The 21,050-nt window shown below is 40.1% G+C and overlaps 1 protein-coding gene and 1 non-coding gene across 2 annotated transcripts; one reads left to right on the forward strand and one right to left on the reverse strand.

The window, feature by feature from the left end:
• Positions 1–7,228: 7,228 nt before the first annotated feature.
• LOC139453078 (U4/U6.U5 small nuclear ribonucleoprotein 27 kDa protein-like) lies at positions 7,229–19,939 on the reverse strand. The gene is made up of 8 exons (XM_071234701.1): positions 19,868–19,939; positions 18,675–18,713; positions 16,324–16,393; positions 15,386–15,427; positions 14,643–14,716; positions 10,432–10,502; positions 9,456–9,517; positions 7,229–9,235 (listed from the first exon to the last, which is right to left on the reverse strand). Exons 1-8 carry the CDS (start codon positions 19,902–19,904, stop codon positions 9,181–9,183), a joined length of 450 nt encoding a protein of 149 aa, XP_071090802.1. The 5' UTR covers positions 19,905–19,939; the 3' UTR covers positions 7,229–9,180.
• A 60-nt stretch (positions 19,940–19,999) lies between these two features.
• Trnar-ccu (transfer RNA arginine (anticodon CCU)) lies at positions 20,000–20,097 on the forward strand. The gene is made up of 2 exons: positions 20,000–20,036; positions 20,062–20,097. It is a non-coding gene; the product is annotated as a tRNA-Arg (tRNA).
• Positions 20,098–21,050: the final 953 nt, after the last annotated feature.

The following is a 21,050-nucleotide window of genomic DNA, read 5'->3' on the forward strand; positions in this document are numbered from 1 at the left end:
TGAGTTTTCTTAATAATTATCTGCGTGTGGTTGGTTATCGGTTTTCTCTTTTTGGATGGCTGTGTTTAGTTTGTTTCCTTGTCCATTGTATGTTTTACCGAAATATGATCATAAAGACCACTGTCCATTCTGAACATTCGTGTTTGCGCAAGAAAACACAATATAGTTGATCCGAAACTCGTAAACATTTTTTAGGAAATCAGAGTTACTCACACGAGGGCCTTGGGGTCTCGTATAAGTCAATGGCGTTCATTTCTTACCACATCGTTCATTCATCGTGTATTGGTTATTTACTTTAATAAGTCCAGAGATAAATTGAATAAACTCCCTGATACTTTAACCCACAAAACAGAGTCAATATTATGATCAACAACAGATGCACAATCTCTGACAATCTCTATCACACATCTGTATCTTTCCCACCCGATATCCTGCACAATTTCTTCTTGCTTTTAAGAATTACCTTATATCCATCATTTTAATAGCAAGTTATTGCAGGCCCATAATGTCATATTGCTCTATAAAAATCAATAAACTCAGGATAGTCTAGACTTTTCCTCAGGCCACAGACGTTCAACTAACACACTTGAGTATATTTTGCTCATCACAAACAGAGGTCATGGAGTTCATTTCTTACATCGTTCATTCCTCTATAAACGCGTATTGATTACTTGCCATTTACAAAAAGGAGTGTCGTATTAATCTTGTATACTAGTATAAAGAAAGGTCGCACGTAAACATGATAACAGCCGTGTTGACACTATCATTGGAGGGCGTGGCCACATCGAATGCCAGATGACGCTAGATCCATAACGCTACAGGATGACAGTGTGAAACACGAGAAGACTCAACCTCTAATACGTATCCACCGGTTGCTATATAGGTGCGACTAGTGCATAATATGTATTACAATAGTTGAAAACACTACTGTGATACTATTGCATGACCATTACTGGTGTCTTGGTTATTGAATGGAACTACGAGAGTTTCACAAGCTATTTCGGGGGGCGAGAGTAACTCCCCTCGAAATATCGAGTGTACACGAGTAATCCATTCAACAACGAGTTTGTAGCGTGGCCCTGTCAATCGTGGCCAGGTCATATCACACCACGGACGATGACACCGTTCCTTCTTGAGTTGCACGTGGTAGTTTTGCACGAGCGACACGTGCGACCAAGGGGGAATATCGATGAATGCCATGAGCGAAAATACGACAAACCAATCATGCGCGTATGACTTCAAGTACTTCGGTCAAAGAATCCCTCAGGAATATGTTTTGATTTTACATAGATTTCCTTTCTAGCATTTTAAAATATACCCAAGATACAGTTAAATGTGTTCAATCATACTGTATAATACTGTAAGTGCTTGTGTGTTTTCAATAGCATCTGGAAGTATGGAGTATATACCATATATGGGGGGAAATACGTGAATCATTACGCAACGGGTTGACAATTCTTTTAGCTATGCCCGTTTGCGCTTAGACGGAACCCAGTCGCAAAAATGGCGACGAGAAGGGTGCGAGGCGCTATTCGGCTTGTCCCGGAATAACACGAGTTGGTCACAAATGCCAACGGGACAGCTGAACCGAATCACGGAATCAGACAGCTTGCGTTTGACAGCTGTGACGCAACCGGATATGTTTAATGGGCATTTCGCTGGTGAATATTTGAAAGAACAAGCATACTTGTAAGTACAAATCACGTGAGGTAAACAATAACATGTGTTGGATGTAAAATATTAACATGTCACTCAATATAGCAATAAAAAAAATATTAAATAAACATTAAATAAAATATTATACCTGACGTTTATACCACAATAACATTTTACGTGCTGGGTCGACTCTTAAACAAGAGATAAGGTTCCAAATCCATGACGGTCAATGCTCGTACGACTGCACAATGTTTAAAGGTTTCTGAAGTCGGGTTTATATAATCGTTGAGTTTTTAAGAGCGGTGTATGCTAATAGGAATAGCTTAGGTTGCTTCGTTTCAAGAAATGACTATAGTTCGTATTTGCGTTTTTATTTATACATACACGCCGTCAACTTGTAGGTTCTGTGGAGAAATATGTGTCATCGATGACTTGTTGAAGAAGAGGTAGTGAGGGATTAAGGGATTTAACGCCGATTTGAGCAGGGTTTTAGACATGGACGTTCTCGCGAGTCATCATTCATCCCCTGCCTCTAGCGAATGTTATTTAAATTTGTTTTAAATATTGAAGTCGAAAGACAACCTTATGCAAACACAGGATCCTTTGTTACAAATATACTACATGTCCAAATCAAGTAGCTTCCTGTTTGAATCACGTTCCTCTAACCGTTAAACGTATGCCGGGCAAACATGGCTCATACTGACATAATTGTTGGAACTAAATTATTTCAGAAATCATACGATGGTCTTTCATCAGGACAACACGCCCCTCCCAAATAGTGCACAGGTTGAAGGCTGGATTGGGAGACAGGTATGTAGAAGGCAAGGTTCGTCACCGCACGCGGGTTGTGACAAACCGAACAAGAACACGGGGCGTATCTGTTGAAATTATTGTCTGTTTTAGCGTGGGAGGGAAGCCCGAAGTGGCGCAAGTCAAAGACGGTTACCTTTATGGTGAAACCCCACGAGCATGGGATTCGACACAATATCAGCGGGTTCTTGCAGGGGAAATGGACGCTGGGTGATACTATGACGAATTACTAATTGCTACAGACTATGCACTTCTTTCCAGAGTTATATAAGATGTACATGCGACGGGTTTGTGTTGTGAGTTATGCTGCGTGATTAATTTGCACGTCGTTATTTTTGAGAGCGAAGTGTCTTATGAGTTGTTCCCCATAGATGTAGCTGGGCAACGCGGATAAACGCAATGACCAAACGGGTGGCCCAGTCGTCTAAGGCGCCGCGATTCGCTGTGCAGAGTTGCGTCCCTTGGGCACGCCAGAAACCTATTATTATGGGTTCGAATCCCGGTTCGCCCCGATTATGTTTCTAGGTTTGTCGGCACCATACCCGTGCTCGGGTTTCACCGAAGTGGTAAACGTCTGAGACCTGCATCACTTCAGGCATTCCTCCCACATTAAGCTGACACGCCGTGATATAACTGGAATACTGTTAAAAGCGGCGTTAAACCCAGCTCACTCACTCACTTAATGGGCCAGACAGGGTAACAACACGTACCATCTTTTAACGTCTTTCGGTATGATGCGGCCTGGGACTCGTACCCCGGACCTTGTCGTAAAAAAAGCGATTTTGCTTGTCGTTAGAGGCGACAAACGGGATTGGGTGGTTAGGCTCGCTGACTCGGTTGATGCATGTCATCGTATTCCAATTTCGTTGGTCGATGCTCATGATGTCAATCACTGGACTGTCTAGTCCAGACTCGATTATTTACAGACCGCCGTCATATAGCTGAAATATTGCTGAGTGCCGCGTTAAACAACAAACAAACCAACAAACCAAAATTAACGCCATGTTCATATAATGGACTTGTTCGACATTCCGAGGTTGTTTTGTATACAGGGAGTCATCATTATTTAAATACGAGTTTTCATTTTATTGACATCCTTTATAAGGCTGGTGATAATGTTGATAGTGGGAGTTGTTTACCGTACAATAAAACATTTCATGGAGAATAAACTGTTATTTTCTCCCTGCATTGTTTTATTGTATGATAGCCCGAGTGGTTTATTCTCCCTGCAGTGTTTTATTGTATGATAGCCCGAGTGGTTTATTCTCCCTGCATTGTTTTATTGTATGATAGCCCGAGTGGTTTATTCTCCCTGCATTGTTTTATTGTATGATAGCCCAAGTGGTTTATTCTCCCTGCAGTGTTTTATTGTATGATAGCCCGAGTGGTTTATTCTCCCTGCATTGTTTTATTGTATGATAGCCCAAGTGGTTTATTCTCCCTGCATTGTTTTATTGTATGATAGCCCGAGTGGTTTATTCTCCCTGCATTGTTTTATTGTATGATAGCCCGAGTGGTTTATTCTCCCTGCATTGTTTTATTGTATGATAGCCCGAGTGGTTTATTCTCCCTGCATTGTTTTATTGTATGATAGCCCGAGTGGTTTATTCTCCCTGCAGTGTTTTATTGTATGATAGCCCGAGTGGTTTATTCTCCCTGCAGTATTTCATTGTCTGATAAACAACTCCCACTCATTGTGTATTTCTATAATTACCACATATTTTATGACAATAACACGTTTTGAATGATGACAGTTCGTGAGTGGCTCATCTAATGTTACATGCAACACGAAAAATAAACAGAAAAAGACAAACCCTCAAAAGTGAGGGCTGCGTGATTACGTCAGACCAGTCATGCAGAACTTCATAGTCAGTATAACCGTATACTAAAACATTATTTTAACGCTATATTAACTGTTAAAATGAAGATAAACCGCCGGTTTGCCAATTACCAATCAGGTAGTTCTAGCTGTGATGAGTAAGTTTTTACGCCGCTTTTAGCAATATTCCAACAATATCACGGCGGGAGACATCAGAAATTGGCTTCACACATTGTACCCATGTGGGCAATCGAACCCGGGTCTCGGCGTGACGAGAAAACGCTTTTACCACTAGTCCACCCCACTGCCCCTCGGAGATAATCCCTCCTGAATCCCAACATGTTCACCCATGTCTCTACCCCCGATCGATGGTATCTGGGACAGGCCAGACATGATGAGGGCGAGGTGGAAGGGCGTAGCCCTTGAAGTACATTTAGTATTAGTACCGGTATCAGTACACAGTTTTTGTCGGCCATCGCATTGTACTGGCTACTTAATGACGTGAGAAAAATCTGTCACTACTTGCACGGTGACATTTAATTATTCACGTGACAGACCACATTTAAACACAGCGGGCACATTACTTCCAGTGTTCTGAGGTTGTTTGTGTCGGAAAAAGACGTCAGAGTATTTTTATGAAATTAAAAACCCGAATCCAATGGATGAAACCGAGGGGCGACACCCGAAAAAAGAAACTTAAAACAACATTTATGAACATTTTTGTTTCAAACACTTTCCATGAACCATAGGAAACGGGCGTAAAATATCTGTTGCTGGCGTACAGTTTCTTGAAAAAGACATTCTTCAAAGCATTGTGATTTATCAGCGTCTCTGTAGCCTAGTGGTACACTCACTTGGCTACGCATGCGAAGGTCGCAAGTTCAAGTTGCCAATCCCGTAAAATGCAAGCGAGCAGCACGTGCTATCCGAGCGGGTCCAAGTGTAAAATGGGTGTCAGTCCATGCCACGTTGTGCATGACAGTGACCTCCATCGGGTGCAATATTGTCCTCCTTGAATTCCATGGCACCCGTCATGAAGGTCGCTATCCTATACATACTAACATATTATGGGTGCATCAATCAATATTTCGTTCATTTTACAGTTATTTAGGTGTTGTTTTTAAAAACAACCAGCTTCAAGATTATGAAGAAATATTTTTTATAGACATTTCAAAACAATGTATCTTATAATTTCAAAGTAAGTGAAGATATAATCAATGTTTCCTTCTTGTTTTATATTATCCCAACTCTCACATTAACCAGTAAATAATCACGTCTGGGCCAGTCAAGAAAGTGGTTGATCAACATCTCAGCCTGGGGTGAGTGAGTTAAAATTTAAAGTCTCATCAGCATTATAGCGACTCTCAAGCTGTAAGGGGGTCTCCTAAATCGTCACACACGAGATACTCTGGATGTGTTCCTATCTGGAATCAACACGGGGTCATATGTTCATTTGTCTGTTCAAGGTGACACTCCGCAATATTCCAGGTATACGAGGGCGGTCTGTATTTAATGGAATCTGGACAGACAATTGATACATATGACTCCATGAGCAAGGGCCGAATGTAATTTTCAGTATTTTGTGTAGCTAGGGACCTCAGCAGCATTTTGTTTGTTTGTTGTTTAACGCCGCAGTCAGCAATATTCCAGCTATATGACGGCATTCTGTAAATAATCGAGTCTGGACCAGACAATCCAGTGATTGACATCATGAGAATCGATCCACGGAATTGAGATACGATGACATGCATCAACCAAGTCAGCGAGCCTGACCACCCGATCCCGTTAGTCGCCTTTCACGGCAAGCATGGGTTGCTGAAGAACAATTCTACCCGGGATCTTCACGGGTCCCCTATGCAACTTGCTGTGTTGAGGTGATATTGTTGACCTGAGTAGAGTTGAGTTGTATTGCATATAACAGGCACAAATAAAGATAATCCAGTAGATGAAAACTGGTGGCACACACTTACACTGAGCATCTCACATTGGCCAGGAAACCCCTGAAGATCCGGGTTAGAATTGGTTTTGTCTCGATCCATCTCCCAAATTGATAGTCATGAGTGTGAGTGAGTTGGGTTTAACACCGCTTTTAACATTATTTCAGTTATATCACGGCGTGTCAGCTTAATGTGGGAGGAAAGCCCGAAGGGATGCAGGTCTCAGACGTTTACCACTTCGGTGAAACACACGAGCACGTGTATGGTGCTGACAAACCTAGAAACATAATTGGGGCGAACCGGGATTCGAACCCACAATCATAGGTTTCTGGCGTGCCCAAGGGACGCAACTCTGCACAGCGAATCGCGGCGCCTTAGACGACTGGGCCACTCGTGCCCCCCTGATAGTCATGAGATTCAAAGCATCATACATACAGTTATCTTCAGTAATCATGGAGAGTCTGAGGTACAACAGTGGGACCCGTGAAGATTCCGGGGTAGAATAGGCCTTCAGCAACCCATGCATGCCGTAAAGGGTGACTATGCTTGTCGTAAAAGGTGACTAACGGGATCGGGTGGTCAGGCTCGCTGACTTGGTTGATGCATGTCATCGATCCCAATTGCGTGGATCAATGCTCATGATATTAATCACTGGATTGTCTGGTCCAGAATCAATTATTTACAGACCGCCGTCATATAGCTGGAATATTGCTGAGTGCGGCATTAAACAACAAACCAACCAACCAACAACAGTGGGGTAGCCTTGTAGGTAAAGCGTTAACTCATCACGCCAAGATCTGGGTTCGATTACCCATGTGGGTACTATGTGTGCAACCCACGTCTGGTACAATATGTAAAGCCATGTCTGGTGACCACCTAGATATCGCTGGAATATTGCTAAAAGGTGCATAACAATACTCACTGACACACATACAACAATGCTACAGCATAATAGCTCAAACTGCACTTTGAACACTGATTTCTAATACAAAAAAACAAATCAATATTTCACCAGACTAAAATACTTTATTTACACATGAAAAAGAATGATAGTGTCTATTACCAGTCTGCAGTACACATACACCTCCACTACATACATACATGACACAATTCCTATGTAGAATGCCATGATGGCCTACGCCAAGAACACCTGACCATCCTACACCAACCAGTCTTTAATATCATGCACCTTCATATTTGAGAGAAAAAAGAGAGAAAAAAAAAATCATTTTCTGTAGTTGGCTGTTTTGATTATTTTCCTAATCTATCAATAACCACACTGCTGAGCTTCTACTGCTGAGGGAGGTCAGGAGGCTACCTATATCTTGTCATGTGTCAAGGGAGTTTTTCACTTATCACTAATTAGTAGAAGTCAGTTTTCTGGTACAACTTAGCGTTGTCATCCTCATGATGATCGAAGTGTTTGTTACGAATCAAGTTCCAAATGACAATCCAGCAAGGGAGGGTCCAAAATATCCAAATCCTCTGTCAATTTTAGTGTCTACTATTTGGTTTTCAAAAGGGGGTGTCTGGGCCCCCTAGATACACCCTCTGGATCCGCCTATGAGTTCTAAACAATAGACTTGTTATATCCCAGCAAGTTGGTTGTCTTTTAGAGGTCATGGTCGAGGCCTGTTCCTAATTTTGTCAGTCACAACACTGTTGATACACAAAATATCATTTGAATAATTTGGATATTGATAAATCAATAAAATCAATAATTGATAGATCAATAAGAAGTTCATGGACACATTCACACGTCAAACACAGAAACTAAACTTGAACTTTCAGGACAGCTGAAGGGAGACAACTCAAGACAAAGTGTTGATGTCAATGCTACTGTGAGGACACCAGAAATGCAGGTCACCATAATGCTTCATCAGCACTTTTGCTGCTATTGAAGCACGTATAAATAACTGTATCCATTTGAGCCTTCAAGTCTGAGTTTTCAATCAAGTGAACACAGTTACCTCCCTGTCATACACAACACACTGTCAACTTTCATCCAGTACCATACAGACAAGGCAGAGGTAGAACTAACTAATTTCTGTCACATGATGACCCATACAGGGAAAACAAGACTACTTTAGAATAATCCTATGGCAATGGAAAAAAGCAACTTGTCATATTTATTGGAAGTCTTAGATGTGTTGTGGAATCTAAGATGCATACTTTTTCTAGAACACAAATCTTGGACAAACATACTGAATAATAAAGATTTTAGATATTCCATAATGATCACCACCCCAACCCAAAACATTTATCAACTCAAAGGACATCAAAAGGAGAAACAAGAATAATCACAGGAGTAAATATTGGAGCATCCACTGACAACATCCGTACCTAAATAACATCATATCGTGAATTACAGTGTTCTCCACATTCGGGATCGCAGACATACAACATGGGATTGGAAATTCTGGCACTACGTAGACCTTTCAGACATGGAATAGACATGGTAGATCATAGTTCAGCACATACCCAGGTCATGCTTTCAAAGATGCAACAAAGACAAGAGATCCGACAGCAAGATGCAGCGTGCTAACGCTAACTAGAGGCAATTGGAACATCTGAAAGAGTTGTGTTTCGCATTAGTAATTAGAATAAAACCGTTATTACTTATTAAAAGTAAATATTTTTTGTGCTAAACTTTATCACCCAAACTCCTCTAAATCTGTATACCTTTGCATCTCATGATAAAACAAGTGATAACTAATTAATTACAAATTTCTATCTGCAAGAATGTCTGTACCAAGGACAAAAACAGTCTGAATTATTGTCAGGAAAACTTGTTAAATGCGTCACTTCATCGTATTGGCAGAACCTTGTTCGAAATATTTGATTCTATCAAATTCGTAATGGTGACATGCTGGACGCTGGTGGCACCCGAGCAGTGTGATGCGGAGTGTACTACAGATGCTATCAGTCACACAGATGCCACCACTGCAGCACCACCATTCAGGCAATGAAGTCCAGTGGCCGGTTGAATCCTCCCCTTCTGTTCATGTACTGTCTGAAATATACATCACAACATATAATCACTTCCACTTTAACTATAATTGTCAACTGGGTATTTTATGGCTGAACAATTAACAACTGTGTTACATTGTTTCTGCTGAGATTCAGTAGACGCTCATTCAATGAATCTGGACAATGATTAGTTGTAGGAGAGTACAACGTCTCCATCTCACCTGGAGCTATTTCAAACACAAGTGTACAGTAAAAACACTGACCTGTATCTTCGCTTCCTCTGGAGGTTAGTCACATAAATATCATTGCCTTCAACCTTCTTGTTCTAAAACAGAAAAAGGCTGTCATGATAACAACGCCACACTCAGAAACTTCCAGCTGTATGACAACGGCCTGTAACTAATCTGGATCAGATTAAGCAGTGATTCATATGATGAGCAAACAGGTAGCTGGGTACCAAATCTCACCAGGAATCCATCCCTACGTGGTACATTTCGAAAATCCCACAGGGCAACATTTTGAAATCACCACAGGAGTGCACAGCGGAATACCCACTGGGATACATTTTGGCCAAGATAAGTGACCAACATAAAAGCTGATTCCAAAAAGTATTTTAAGAGTATATAAATATATAAATTACTGCTTATCTCCTCTCATTTAGTGGAAGCCTCCTGTACTAAGTTCCCAGAGAACAGAAAAACAGTACATCGTATATGTTTGTCGAGCAAAGCAGCAGTCAAAATACAAAGACTATTGATTAACACTGTGACATGACAGCAAAATTAACATAGGAGTGAGGTGAGGTGCAATTGGGTTTAACGTCGCCTCCAAGATTATTGCACTTATACAGCGACGGACATGCATGTGTGTGTGTGTGTGGCTGCTTGTACTACTCCGGGCTAATGACGATTTATAGTGCCAGCTCACTGAGATACCATGCCGCAGTTTAACATGGATACCCCATTCAGACACAGTATACTGACTCTGAGCCGACCTGTCCTTGTTTTAGCCCCTTCATGCCGAGCCAGGGCAACAAGTACCATCTTTTAACATCTTTTGGTATGACGCGGCCGGTGATCGAACTCAGGACCTTCCTCTCTCTGGGCGGACGCTCTACCACTAGACCACGGAGGTGGTCAGTATAACTATAGGAGACTGTGACACGACTACAGTGAGAAGGCATGACATTCATACCATGATACAAAGGAGAACTGTTGATTTCCATTACTGATTACTCACTTTTGTTGTTTCAAAGCCAGAGAATCCCATTACTTTCATCATGTCCGACTCCTCTTTGGACATTGTTTGTTCTGAAAGTCAAGGTCGTCATTTTTATTAATGTGTATGATAAAGCGTAGTCATCACTGCATCAACCTGACATCAAATATTCAGGAAAGAATTACTCACTCTGTGAACTGTTGATTCTTGAGCTAGTTCACAATAATTTCACAACTCCACACAGGCCATTATTACTATCTGAACATGAGTCATCAGTCTGGCGTTATGAAGAAATGGAGTTTGGCAACTCATACCCCACTTTTGGTTCATTGCCATTGGATACCTTCAGTTCAGTGAAGAAAAAAAATAATGCTGTTCAGTTCTTTTCAAAATCCCAAATGTTCACCATGAGACTGTATAGGAAGTTCCATCCAGGAATATTCATCCAGTTTAAAGTTCTGCTCCGAAAACAGTCCAACTTTATGAAAACATAACAGGTTTTTTTTTAAAAAACAAAAAATCACCAAAAGGCACCAGTTCCCCATTAGACTGATCTGTATAGCATGTTTTAACAAGAAATATTTAACGGTTTCAGACTTCTGCTCCGTAAACAGAAAACAACTTGTTTTCATCATTACATCATGACACAAACCAAAACAAAAGAATAAAAATAAAAAATCATCAAAAGGAAATAGTTTCCCACTAGACTGATTTGAAAGTTTCACCAAGAAATATATTTAATAATGGTTTTGAAGTTCTGCTCCGGAAAAAGAAAACAGACAACTGGACGGACAGAGAAAGTAATCCCTTTATCCCCATCTTTCAAACCAGGGAGGATAAAAAAAGTTTCATCTTGTTGTATATATATACATTTTGCCCACACTTGTGTTTAATTTGAACATATTGACAAGGCTTCACAAGTTATCTCCCTTTAAACATGTAATTGTTGTTCTATTCAAGACACATCTTCCCGAGGCAAGATTGTCCACTTAAGTACTGTCGGAAATGCTAGAAAACTGCTTTTCTGGCTTCATTGAATAAATACGAGTCAAAGGACTATAGAAAGAGCATATATCAAAATAACGCGAATTGCCCTAATCTAGCCTGTCCTAACTGACACTGTGATTACTCTTAAAATGTACTTTTACAGGTAAAATGATGATAAACTTAGAAAATATTTGTGTGTTGTCATGCATGTATGAAATGGCCTTAAACCTGAGGTGATGACCTCATTTTCCCAGGTGCAAATGTCACCGAGTTGGGGGTGGTCTCAAAATAATGCTGTTATTGTACTTAATTGACATGCGTTGATGAGGTAGCAATTTAGAATATGTACTATGAAACGGCTATGAAAAGGGATGAGTATTGGAAGGTTTCGGTTTTGGGATCCAAAAGTATTTGTTGTTCTACAGATGGTTTCTTGAGGTAGCATTTATCTCCTCTGATGACGTATATGAATCTGAACTTTTGAATGTTGTGTTACGTCTTGCCACGATCCCTGTACATTTAGCCAAGATAGACACAACAGGGTTGAGCTCACTATGTCTGACTGCCGTACGTAAGACAACGTAACCGTGTTGTGCCGCCAGCACATATGTCTTGTACTTTACTGGTTTCTTATTCAGTCGAATTTTCTCCATGAGTTGAACTTTCGTTTCATATGGTCTGAAGTCGACAATGTCATATATTCCTGTATGGTTGCCTTCAGACTACTCATGGTTTAAGCGACAGTATCTGATTCCCGGACGTTATATTAACTGGCGTTATCCATGACAATCACACTGACGTTGTTTAAAATGGGCAATAGCTGAAGTTCCAACCAGTCTATGAACACATCACCTCCTATAATTCCCTTATGAAAATCACCAGTTTTCTTTTTCACCTCGAAAACATCCATCAATAAGCCCCATATGATGGGTTGCAGCGTGCAAAACAATAACACGATTACCTTTACCTGATGGTACCATGGGTGCTTTTTGTCCATCTGCCAATAGCCACATGTAGTCAGTGAAATGATTCACCAAGGTAAATTATCTGGACGCCCTGATTGTGATAGTTATGCATGGTTCGGAGATAATGTGACCTCATAGACAGGACCGAATATTTTCCCCTGAAAAGTGCTCAGTCATCGCCACGCACAGTGTATCGAAATCGCATCTCTTGGAGAGCAATAGTGCAGTACATTAATTGTATCTTTAATTCCTCCCAAATTCTACTACAAGTCAGGGTTACTTTCTGCTCATAAAGCTTGTACACTATACGCCTAATCACCCTGTATCAAAGCTGTCTAATATCCTTTTACGCCCCAGTTTTGTTTTTGAGACCACCCCTATACCTGTTTTGTTTTCTTATCATACCGTAGACTTGATGGTATGAATTAAAAACACCATAGCATAGGCAGTTCGGTAATTCACCCTATCTAAATTAATAAATGGTTTCCCTCTATCTCTCTAAAGTGTAAAGAACTTGTATGCATTTCCAAGTACAGGTTCCATATCGGTTATGGCTATGCAAGTGTAATGTAACATGCATCATGGGAGCAATGTTAACAAAAAATATGCAGCGTCATTTTGTCATTTTAGAAGATGCACATCTAGAATTTTTTCAAAATGATTTTTGTGTGTGGAGTAGATGTTTTATGAAGACTACATTATTATCATTGTAACGGAGTCACGTGCGCATATTTCTGCCATCATTGAACTTAGAATAAATGTAAACTTCCTGTTTTCGTTTGAGTTTGTCTCCTGTAAACTTGTCGTTAGGACTCCTTGTGACTGAAATTCTTCGAACCACAGGTAGGGCGATCGGTAGTTACGGTATTCGATATTTCAATAACAACAGTCTGTGAAAAATTATATCCCTTTTTAACAGACAAAAAGCAGTTTTCTAGCATTTCCAACAATACTTTAGTCAACATCGAAGTCTTGTTTCCGTCCTTGTCATTTCAAGCCTACTTTTCCTAGTTTGATCATGGAGCCACACAATGCAGAACATGAGTTATGTCCCTTGTGATGAAAACATGATATCCATTCCAATAGCTGTTCATATTTCAAATGGTTTGACAAAGATGACTACCACAGCAGACGACCTGGTCGATCAGTTAACGAAAACATTCAAGATTTCATCCCCAACACTAGTGACAGAAAATCAATCACAGTCAAGGTATTTATTACTGCCAAATTCGCTCTTACAATAACAGAGGTGTACATACTACAAAGTATCTAAAGTACTCACGGAAATGAAAAAAAACTGTTTTTCTCAATTTAAAAATTTGTAATTTGTCGGCACTTTCAACATTCAAAAATAAAACTAAGTCCAAATTGACATAGCAGAAACAGACTACAGGTATTATGCACCTGTTCTCACCTGTCGTCAAGGTGTCATAGGTCACCTTGATCTATTTACACCTGCTTATGCCCTGTTTCACAATAGTCTGTTTTATTCACATTTATACACACTTTTACGTGTAAAAAGGCATAAAATTATTTGATACGCTGTATTTGTGCCACGGCCCAATTAGTACTAATTTACATATTTTGTATATAAACTGCATTTATTTAAGATCTGAGGTCGAAAAAAACAGTTTTTTTTCATTTCCGTGAGTACTTTAGTAACACTGCACGTCACAGTAACATGATATGCTCAGCAGGGGTTAACCAAAAATAAAACTGCTTCTGATTGTTTCGACTTGACAAAGAATGAAGTTTGCACTGAAATATATAAAAGTACTTGGGCAAGTTGATAGAAAATTTTAAACCACTTAGAAAACATTTGTCTTCGAATAATTTTTGGAATAATTTCAGTTTCGGAACACGTTTTTAGAAAATGTTTTCAGAACACGTGCGTTGATTTTGTAAAACGTTCTCTGATTGGACTATCGTGTCCTCTGTGTTCACTGTAGTCCTCCCATATCTTTGCATTGAAAATCAGGCTTAAAATGTCCAGGGTGAATGCTAGACTTTGCCTCAGGAAGATATCATAGACAATGTGCTGTTAAAAACAGACGTTAACTTATCTGAGTCTCAGCCTTATTATATGTCAGCAACAAACATGTCTTGACCAGACAAACCAGTGATTAATATAATGAGGAATCTCCTACAGCCTTGGGGTATGATGACACAAAATCAACCTCACGACAAGCGTAAGTTGGGGCCAATTCTAGTCTGGTATCCAACAACAAACTACCAAGAAATCGCCAATGTATCGACTTCAATGTCTGGTGCAGTACTCACTGTCTAACTTGGGCTTATTAGCAACATGTGATGAGTTCAGCTGAACAGGCTTGTCTGAAGACTTGCTTGTTTCCCTAAAACACAAGAAATAATAGGTATGTGTTTGCGTCAATATTCGTCACATTATCATAGTATTCACTATGGAAATATTTAGATGGAGCAAAATCAGTGACAAACAGGGCAGCTCCAGACAGAAGAGGCAAAATCTGAATATCTTCGATAATGTAGTATTAACTCACCTGTTCCTGGACCAACACTGTTACAGTCACACAGTAGCACCTGTGTACACACAACTTTAACATGACATGACTGTGTTCATTAACTCACCTGTTCCTGGACCAACACTGTTACAGTCACACAGTGGCACCTGTGTACACACAACTTTAACATGACATGACTGTGTTCATTAACTCACCTGTCCCTGGACCAACACTGTTACAGTCACACAGTAGCACCTGTGTACACCCAACTTTAACATGACATGACTGTGTTCATTAACTCACCTGTCCCTGGACCAACACTGTTACAGTAGCACCTGTGTACACCCAACTTTAACATGACATGACTGTGTTCATTAACTCACCTGTCCCTGGACCAACACTGTTACAGTAGCATCTGTGTACACACAACTTTAACATGACATGACTGTGTTCATTAACTCACCTGTCCCTGGACCAACACTGTTATGGTTACACCTGTGTACACACAACTTTAACACAACATGACTGTGTTCATTAACTCACCTGTCCTCGGAGTTACTCCGCTCTCTGCCCGGTGATGCTGACCTGACAACACATTATTTATCATAAGATTAAGAGTGGCAAGTAGATAATATCTAGCTGTCATTTAGGCTTGGGGGATCTACTACTCAGAAGGAACTGGGAGTCTGTTCACTTGCAAGAAACTAGTTGCACTATATGAGTATTGACAAATATTTCTGTACTAATATACTAATATAACCAATGCTTGCTGTAAAAGGCAACTATGCTTGTCGTAAGAGGCGACTAACAGGATCGGGTGTCAGGCTTGCTGACTTGGTTGATGTATGTCATCGACTCCAATTGAGTGGATCGCCTAATACATAGTATTTACCTTCTAATTATTTCACTCATCCATTCATCACTCTATTGGATTTTTCCAAAAATTAGTGAACATTTTAAGATTTAATAAAAATGAAATAATGTTTTAGATGTATATAACTATTCTATATATATATATATAGATATAGATAGACTTGACTCAGAAAGTAAATTAACTCAGAATTGTGTTTCGGAAATTAGCTCTGTTGTACTCATGCTAAAAAGCTTCATTGGGTATATACGCCTGCTGTTTTCAAACATATGAGTTTTTTCCTTTAATGCACGCTTTTGTACACAAGATGATTGACAGTAATTGGGTTTTGAATATTTTTGGGGAGTATTTTACGCAAATACGCAGCTTATCTGTAGCTCTGGTTTTACAGGTGGAGACAGTTACAAGATCGGGTGGTTAGGCTCGCTGACTTGGTTGATGATTGTCATTGTATCCTATATGCATAGATCGATGCTAATGATGTCAATCACTGGATTGTCTGGTCCAAACTTGATTATTTACAGACCACGACCATATTGGTATATATAGCAGGAATATTGCTGAGTGTGGAGTTAAACAACAAACAAACATAACTGAAGCCAGCACTTACCTTGATCTCCTTCGTGGGGAGTGAGACCGGGAACGCCTGCCCCTCGGTGACCTGCTCCTCCTCCTGTGGTCTGTGGGATTCATACAAGACTTATTATTAGTCGTGTTATTCAGTAGTGATCAGAGCTTTGTTTCACAATCTTTTGTAACTGCTACCACAGTATTTACTCCCACAGTTTAACATACACTTAAGCTATATCTGCTTTGTGAAACTGGGCCATAAGACTACATTAAACGAGGATAGACTACATAATAAATCTTGAAACATTCACCCAAATTATAAAGTTTGACATAGATACTTGAGAACATACCCTATTCAAAACAAGGAAAAGAACACCCATAATTGGAATACCAACCAGCCTTGACAGATTAACTATAGTGTATAGGTCAAGATAGCAGTAGCTATTTGTTAGTTCGTTTGTCTGTTGTTTAACGCCGCACTCAGCAATATTTCAGCAATATGACGGCAGTCTGTAAATAATGGAGTCTGGACAAGACAATCCTGTCATTGACATCACAACCATCGATCCAATTGGGATATGATAACATGCATCAACCAAGTCTGTGAGCCTGTCCACCAGATCCCGTTAGTCGCCTCTTATGACAAGCATAGTCACCTTTTACTGCAAGCATGGGTTGCTGTGGACCTATTCTACCCCGAATCTTCATGGGTCCAGCAGTAGCTATTAGTTGGGGGAGAGGCCCAGTTATCAACATCATGTATGCTACATTATCTAAGGCCTCAAGTTGTTGTGCAGAGTTGCATCCCTATCATGCCTATTCCAATGGCTATGTGTGTTATTTGTCACAAAGTTGATCCTCTTGGTCTGACAACTGCTGGTTTCACCAAAGTTGTAAACGTCTATAACCTTTTCAAAATTTTGGCCTTACTGAAATTAAGCTGACAGGCACTTATTTTGATGATAGACCTAAAACAGTGAGTGACAAAAACGTTTTAAGTCTAATAGCTGAACTTGTCATGTTTCAATATATGGTATTTAATTAGCTAAGCTCAGTGGAACGGAAGAGATTTACTAGATTTTCAGCTTCACACTGATATTTAAAATATTAGTAAGCGAGAGAGTATGGTTTTACGCCGCTTTTAGCAACATCACGGCAGGGGACACCAGAAATGGGCTTCACACATTGTACCCATGTAGGGATTCGAACCCAGGTCGGTGTGACGAGCGAACACTTTAACCACTAGGCTACCCGACCACCCCTTTAAAATATTAACCCTAATTTACTCATGCACTTGTAGACCAGTATGTTATGACATTGTAAAGCTGTAAACATAGGTACACAACAACAGGCAGAGTGACACAGCATTTATGTTTTTGTAAAACTTTGCGACAAGGGATAGATATAGCAGTTTAGAGTGAGTGAGTATTGTTTTATGCTACTTTTAGCAATATTCTAGACATATCAAGCCAGAAATGGGCTTCACTCTTGAGTTTAAGTCAATGCAGAATTTGTGGCAGTGTGATCCATACCTAAAGTAGTGTCAAGTGTTCCAAAGTAGCATGGAAGTAAGTTGGGGTTAGCGCCGCTTTGAATACTTTACAGTACTCCAGTTATATCATGGCGTGTCAGCTTAATGTGGAAGGAAAGCCTGAAGTGATGCAGGTCTCAGACATTTGCCACTTTCATGAAACCCACAAGCATGGGCATGGTGCTGACAAACCAACAGTGTTCTACAGTGTTACTCGTTCTGTAATCCTTGCCAAACTACCCAACAGTTAAGGTATCATTAGGACTAGTAGAAATATGCCATATTTTAAGGGTTTGCAAAATTTTATCATTATAAGGACAAGTAAACCAAAACTGTTAGTTTCTACCTTTGAGTGAGTGAGTGAGTGAGTTGGGTTTAACGCCGCTTTTAACAGTATTCCAGTTATATGGCGGCGTGTCAGCTTAATGTGGGAGGAAAGCCCAAAGTGATGCAGGTCCCAGACGTTTACCACTTCGGTGAAACCCACGAGCATGGGCATGGTGCTGACAAACCTAGAAACATAAACGGGGCGAACCGGGATTCGAACCCACAATCATAGGTTTCTGGCGTGTCCAAGGGACGCAACTCTGCATAGCGAATCGCGGCGCCTTAGACGACTGGGCCACCCGTGCCCCCTTCTACCTTTGACAAAAAACATGATTTCGAACCCATGACCATAGGTTTCTGGTGTGCCTAAAGGATGCAAATCTGCACAGCAGATCGCAGTGCTTCAGACGACAAGACCACCCTTGCCCCAGCAGCATAGAAAGGTTGGTACAGTACCCAGATACATCATGTCAGGTCTACCCGTACAAGCACAAACCCAAATAACAAAAGGAGATATCATAATAAAACCTTACGTCTCCTCTCCCTTGAACGTGATCGTCGTCTCTCACGATCTGAAAAAAAGAAAAGTGGGATTAAACCTTCGAAAGAAAAGTTCTATATCCTAACAATGAACCTGATAAATTGGTCAAGAAAAATGGTAATAATAATTTTTAATAGCCCCAAAGTTACTTCAAGTACACAAGTGTTTCTAGTATACAGTTTAAACTTTAGGGACCAATGGTGAACAGTTCACATAGAATGCATAGTATGGTTGCTGAAGGTAGTGAGTTCAAGAAACTATGTCTGTTTGTTTGTTGATTACGACGCACTCAGCCCATATTCAAGCTATATGATGTCAGTCTGTAAATAATTGAGTCTGGACCAGACAATCCAGTGATTGACATCATGCGCATCAATTCACGTAATTGTGATACAAAGATATGCATCAACCAAGTCAGCCTGCCCACCCGATCCCATTAGTCGCCTCTTGCGACAAGCATCATCCCCTTTTACAGTAAGCATGGGTTGCCAAAGACATGGGTCGAGAAACTATGTCTAGGATTTGTCAAACACAGTTTAATCAGAGACTTCTGGGAACCATGACGACCAGACAACCAATGTATGAATCTTTCTGTATCAGGATAAGTATCTTGACTACACTCTTGTGACTTTGGATATGGTCCCAGCTCTAGAAAGGTAATGGGGTGATCTTTAGTGAAGCCACTGTGACCAAGATGGCACCTCTGAAGCACAGGACCATGTAACTAATAATGATAACAAACTCGCTGACGAGGCCGTATTTCGTTTTTAGGATTTCTTCCATGACCATACTCATACTGATTTACGGTTCCCAGGAATTAAAAAACTACAAGATTTGTTCTGCAAATTGTTTTAATTTGGTATTATTATTATATTGATCCATGATGTCACATGTACACCTCGAAACTTTTTTTTAAAAGGTGCAATATTAATGTTTCTGAATTATAACTCGTAAAATTTCGATCTCAAAGTATCTGAAAATGCAACAACGTGAAATGAAAACACTGCCTGTTGTCTGTCTCAAACGAAAACCGGACAGATCAAAATACAAACGTTTAATGAACGTCATGGTACAAAGAAACGACTTATATTGATACATATAAACGCAGTTGTGTTGACAGATAACCTCTCACACATAATGTTCGTACAGAAAACGACAAAAAGGGGAGAAAAGACAATTATTCACCTCTTCTGGCAGGTGAACGAGATCGCTCTTTGGGCATTTTGCTTTCTTCTCTGTTGCAGCGAACACTGCGCCCTCTTGCGGAGGGAAATACCAGGTGTTTAAAAATAGATATTTTCGCCCTGGCTGTCATAAGCCTCCGTGGCCTAATGGATAAGGCATCGGCCTCCTAAGCCGGACTGGTGACAATGCGTGATAGCCGGGGATTGCGGGTTCGAGTCCCGTCGGAGGTGCTTTTTGTTGGAATGCTCCATTTACTAATCTCTTATATTTTAACTTTGTATGTGTGATTTAAATATTAAATATAGGGTATATTGAAAGGTAATGTATGCCAGTGCTGATCTGATTCCTCTAAATAAATACTGAAAATCTGTTTGAAGAATCCGCTAACCTTATGACCGGGTTTGACATGTGAATATATATATATATATTCTTATCCATCGTGCGTGAGTATATTTCGCTCTTTCATTAATTCGTTCGTTCATACAAATCTTTGATGAAGATATAAACGACAAAATCCTTTCCATATTCATAAAAAAAATCCCTGCCAAAAGCAGAGTCGGTTGTACGATTCCTACTATAACCACCACCATTTTTGCGTTACTTTATCGAAATCTTAATGATCTAACTTTTACTTATATAAACTCAATATGATAATGGTATCGGATATAATTTGGATATGCGAAAGAGACTATAAACTAGTGGGCAAAAGAAACGTCACCAAATATTAACTCACGGGCAAAAGAAACGCTGGCTTCTAATATTAGAATCTAATAAAGACATATGAACAATTATGTCAACAGATATCATTTTATTTTACAGAAACAACAATAGACATCAGATTTACGAACTCTGACAGCCACATGATGATATGTTCAGGAATTATGAGCATATTTGGAAGAGGTGTTTGAATGTCCATAATTCGATCATGTTCTTTTTCTTGTTGTCAAACAATAACACACCTGAAAATCACATTTGATCGTCAATATCGAGTGTGTCCACCTCTAGCACGTATGCACTCCCTGACACGACGTCGTACTGATGTTACCAGTCTCCTCACAATAGCTGGAGGGATGAGACGCCACTCTTCTTGCAGTGCCTGCGTCAAGGTCTGTCTGTCATGTGGGTGATGCTGACGTTGCCGAATACGTCTCCCAAGATGGTCTATTGGATTCATGTCAGGGGA

This window comes from Haliotis cracherodii, unplaced genomic scaffold (genome assembly GCF_022045235.1).
Source record: "Haliotis cracherodii isolate W230 unplaced genomic scaffold, xgHalCrac1.p SCAF_9, whole genome shotgun sequence".
Taxonomy (NCBI): Eukaryota; Metazoa; Mollusca; class Gastropoda; order Lepetellida; family Haliotidae; genus Haliotis; species Haliotis cracherodii.

Coding starts and splice junctions, on each gene's coding strand:
- LOC139453078 (XM_071234701.1), bottom strand. CDS start 19,904: ATGCCCAAAGAGCGATCTCGTTCACCTGCCAGAAGAG. Junction 16,394..18,674: donor ACGTTCAAGGGAGAGGAGAC/GTAAGGTTTTAT, acceptor TGAATCCCACAG/ACCACAGGAGGAGGAGCAGG. Junction 9,518..10,431: donor CTGGCTTTGAAACAACAAAA/GTGAGTAATCAG, acceptor TTTCTGTTTTAG/AACAAGAAGGTTGAAGGCAA.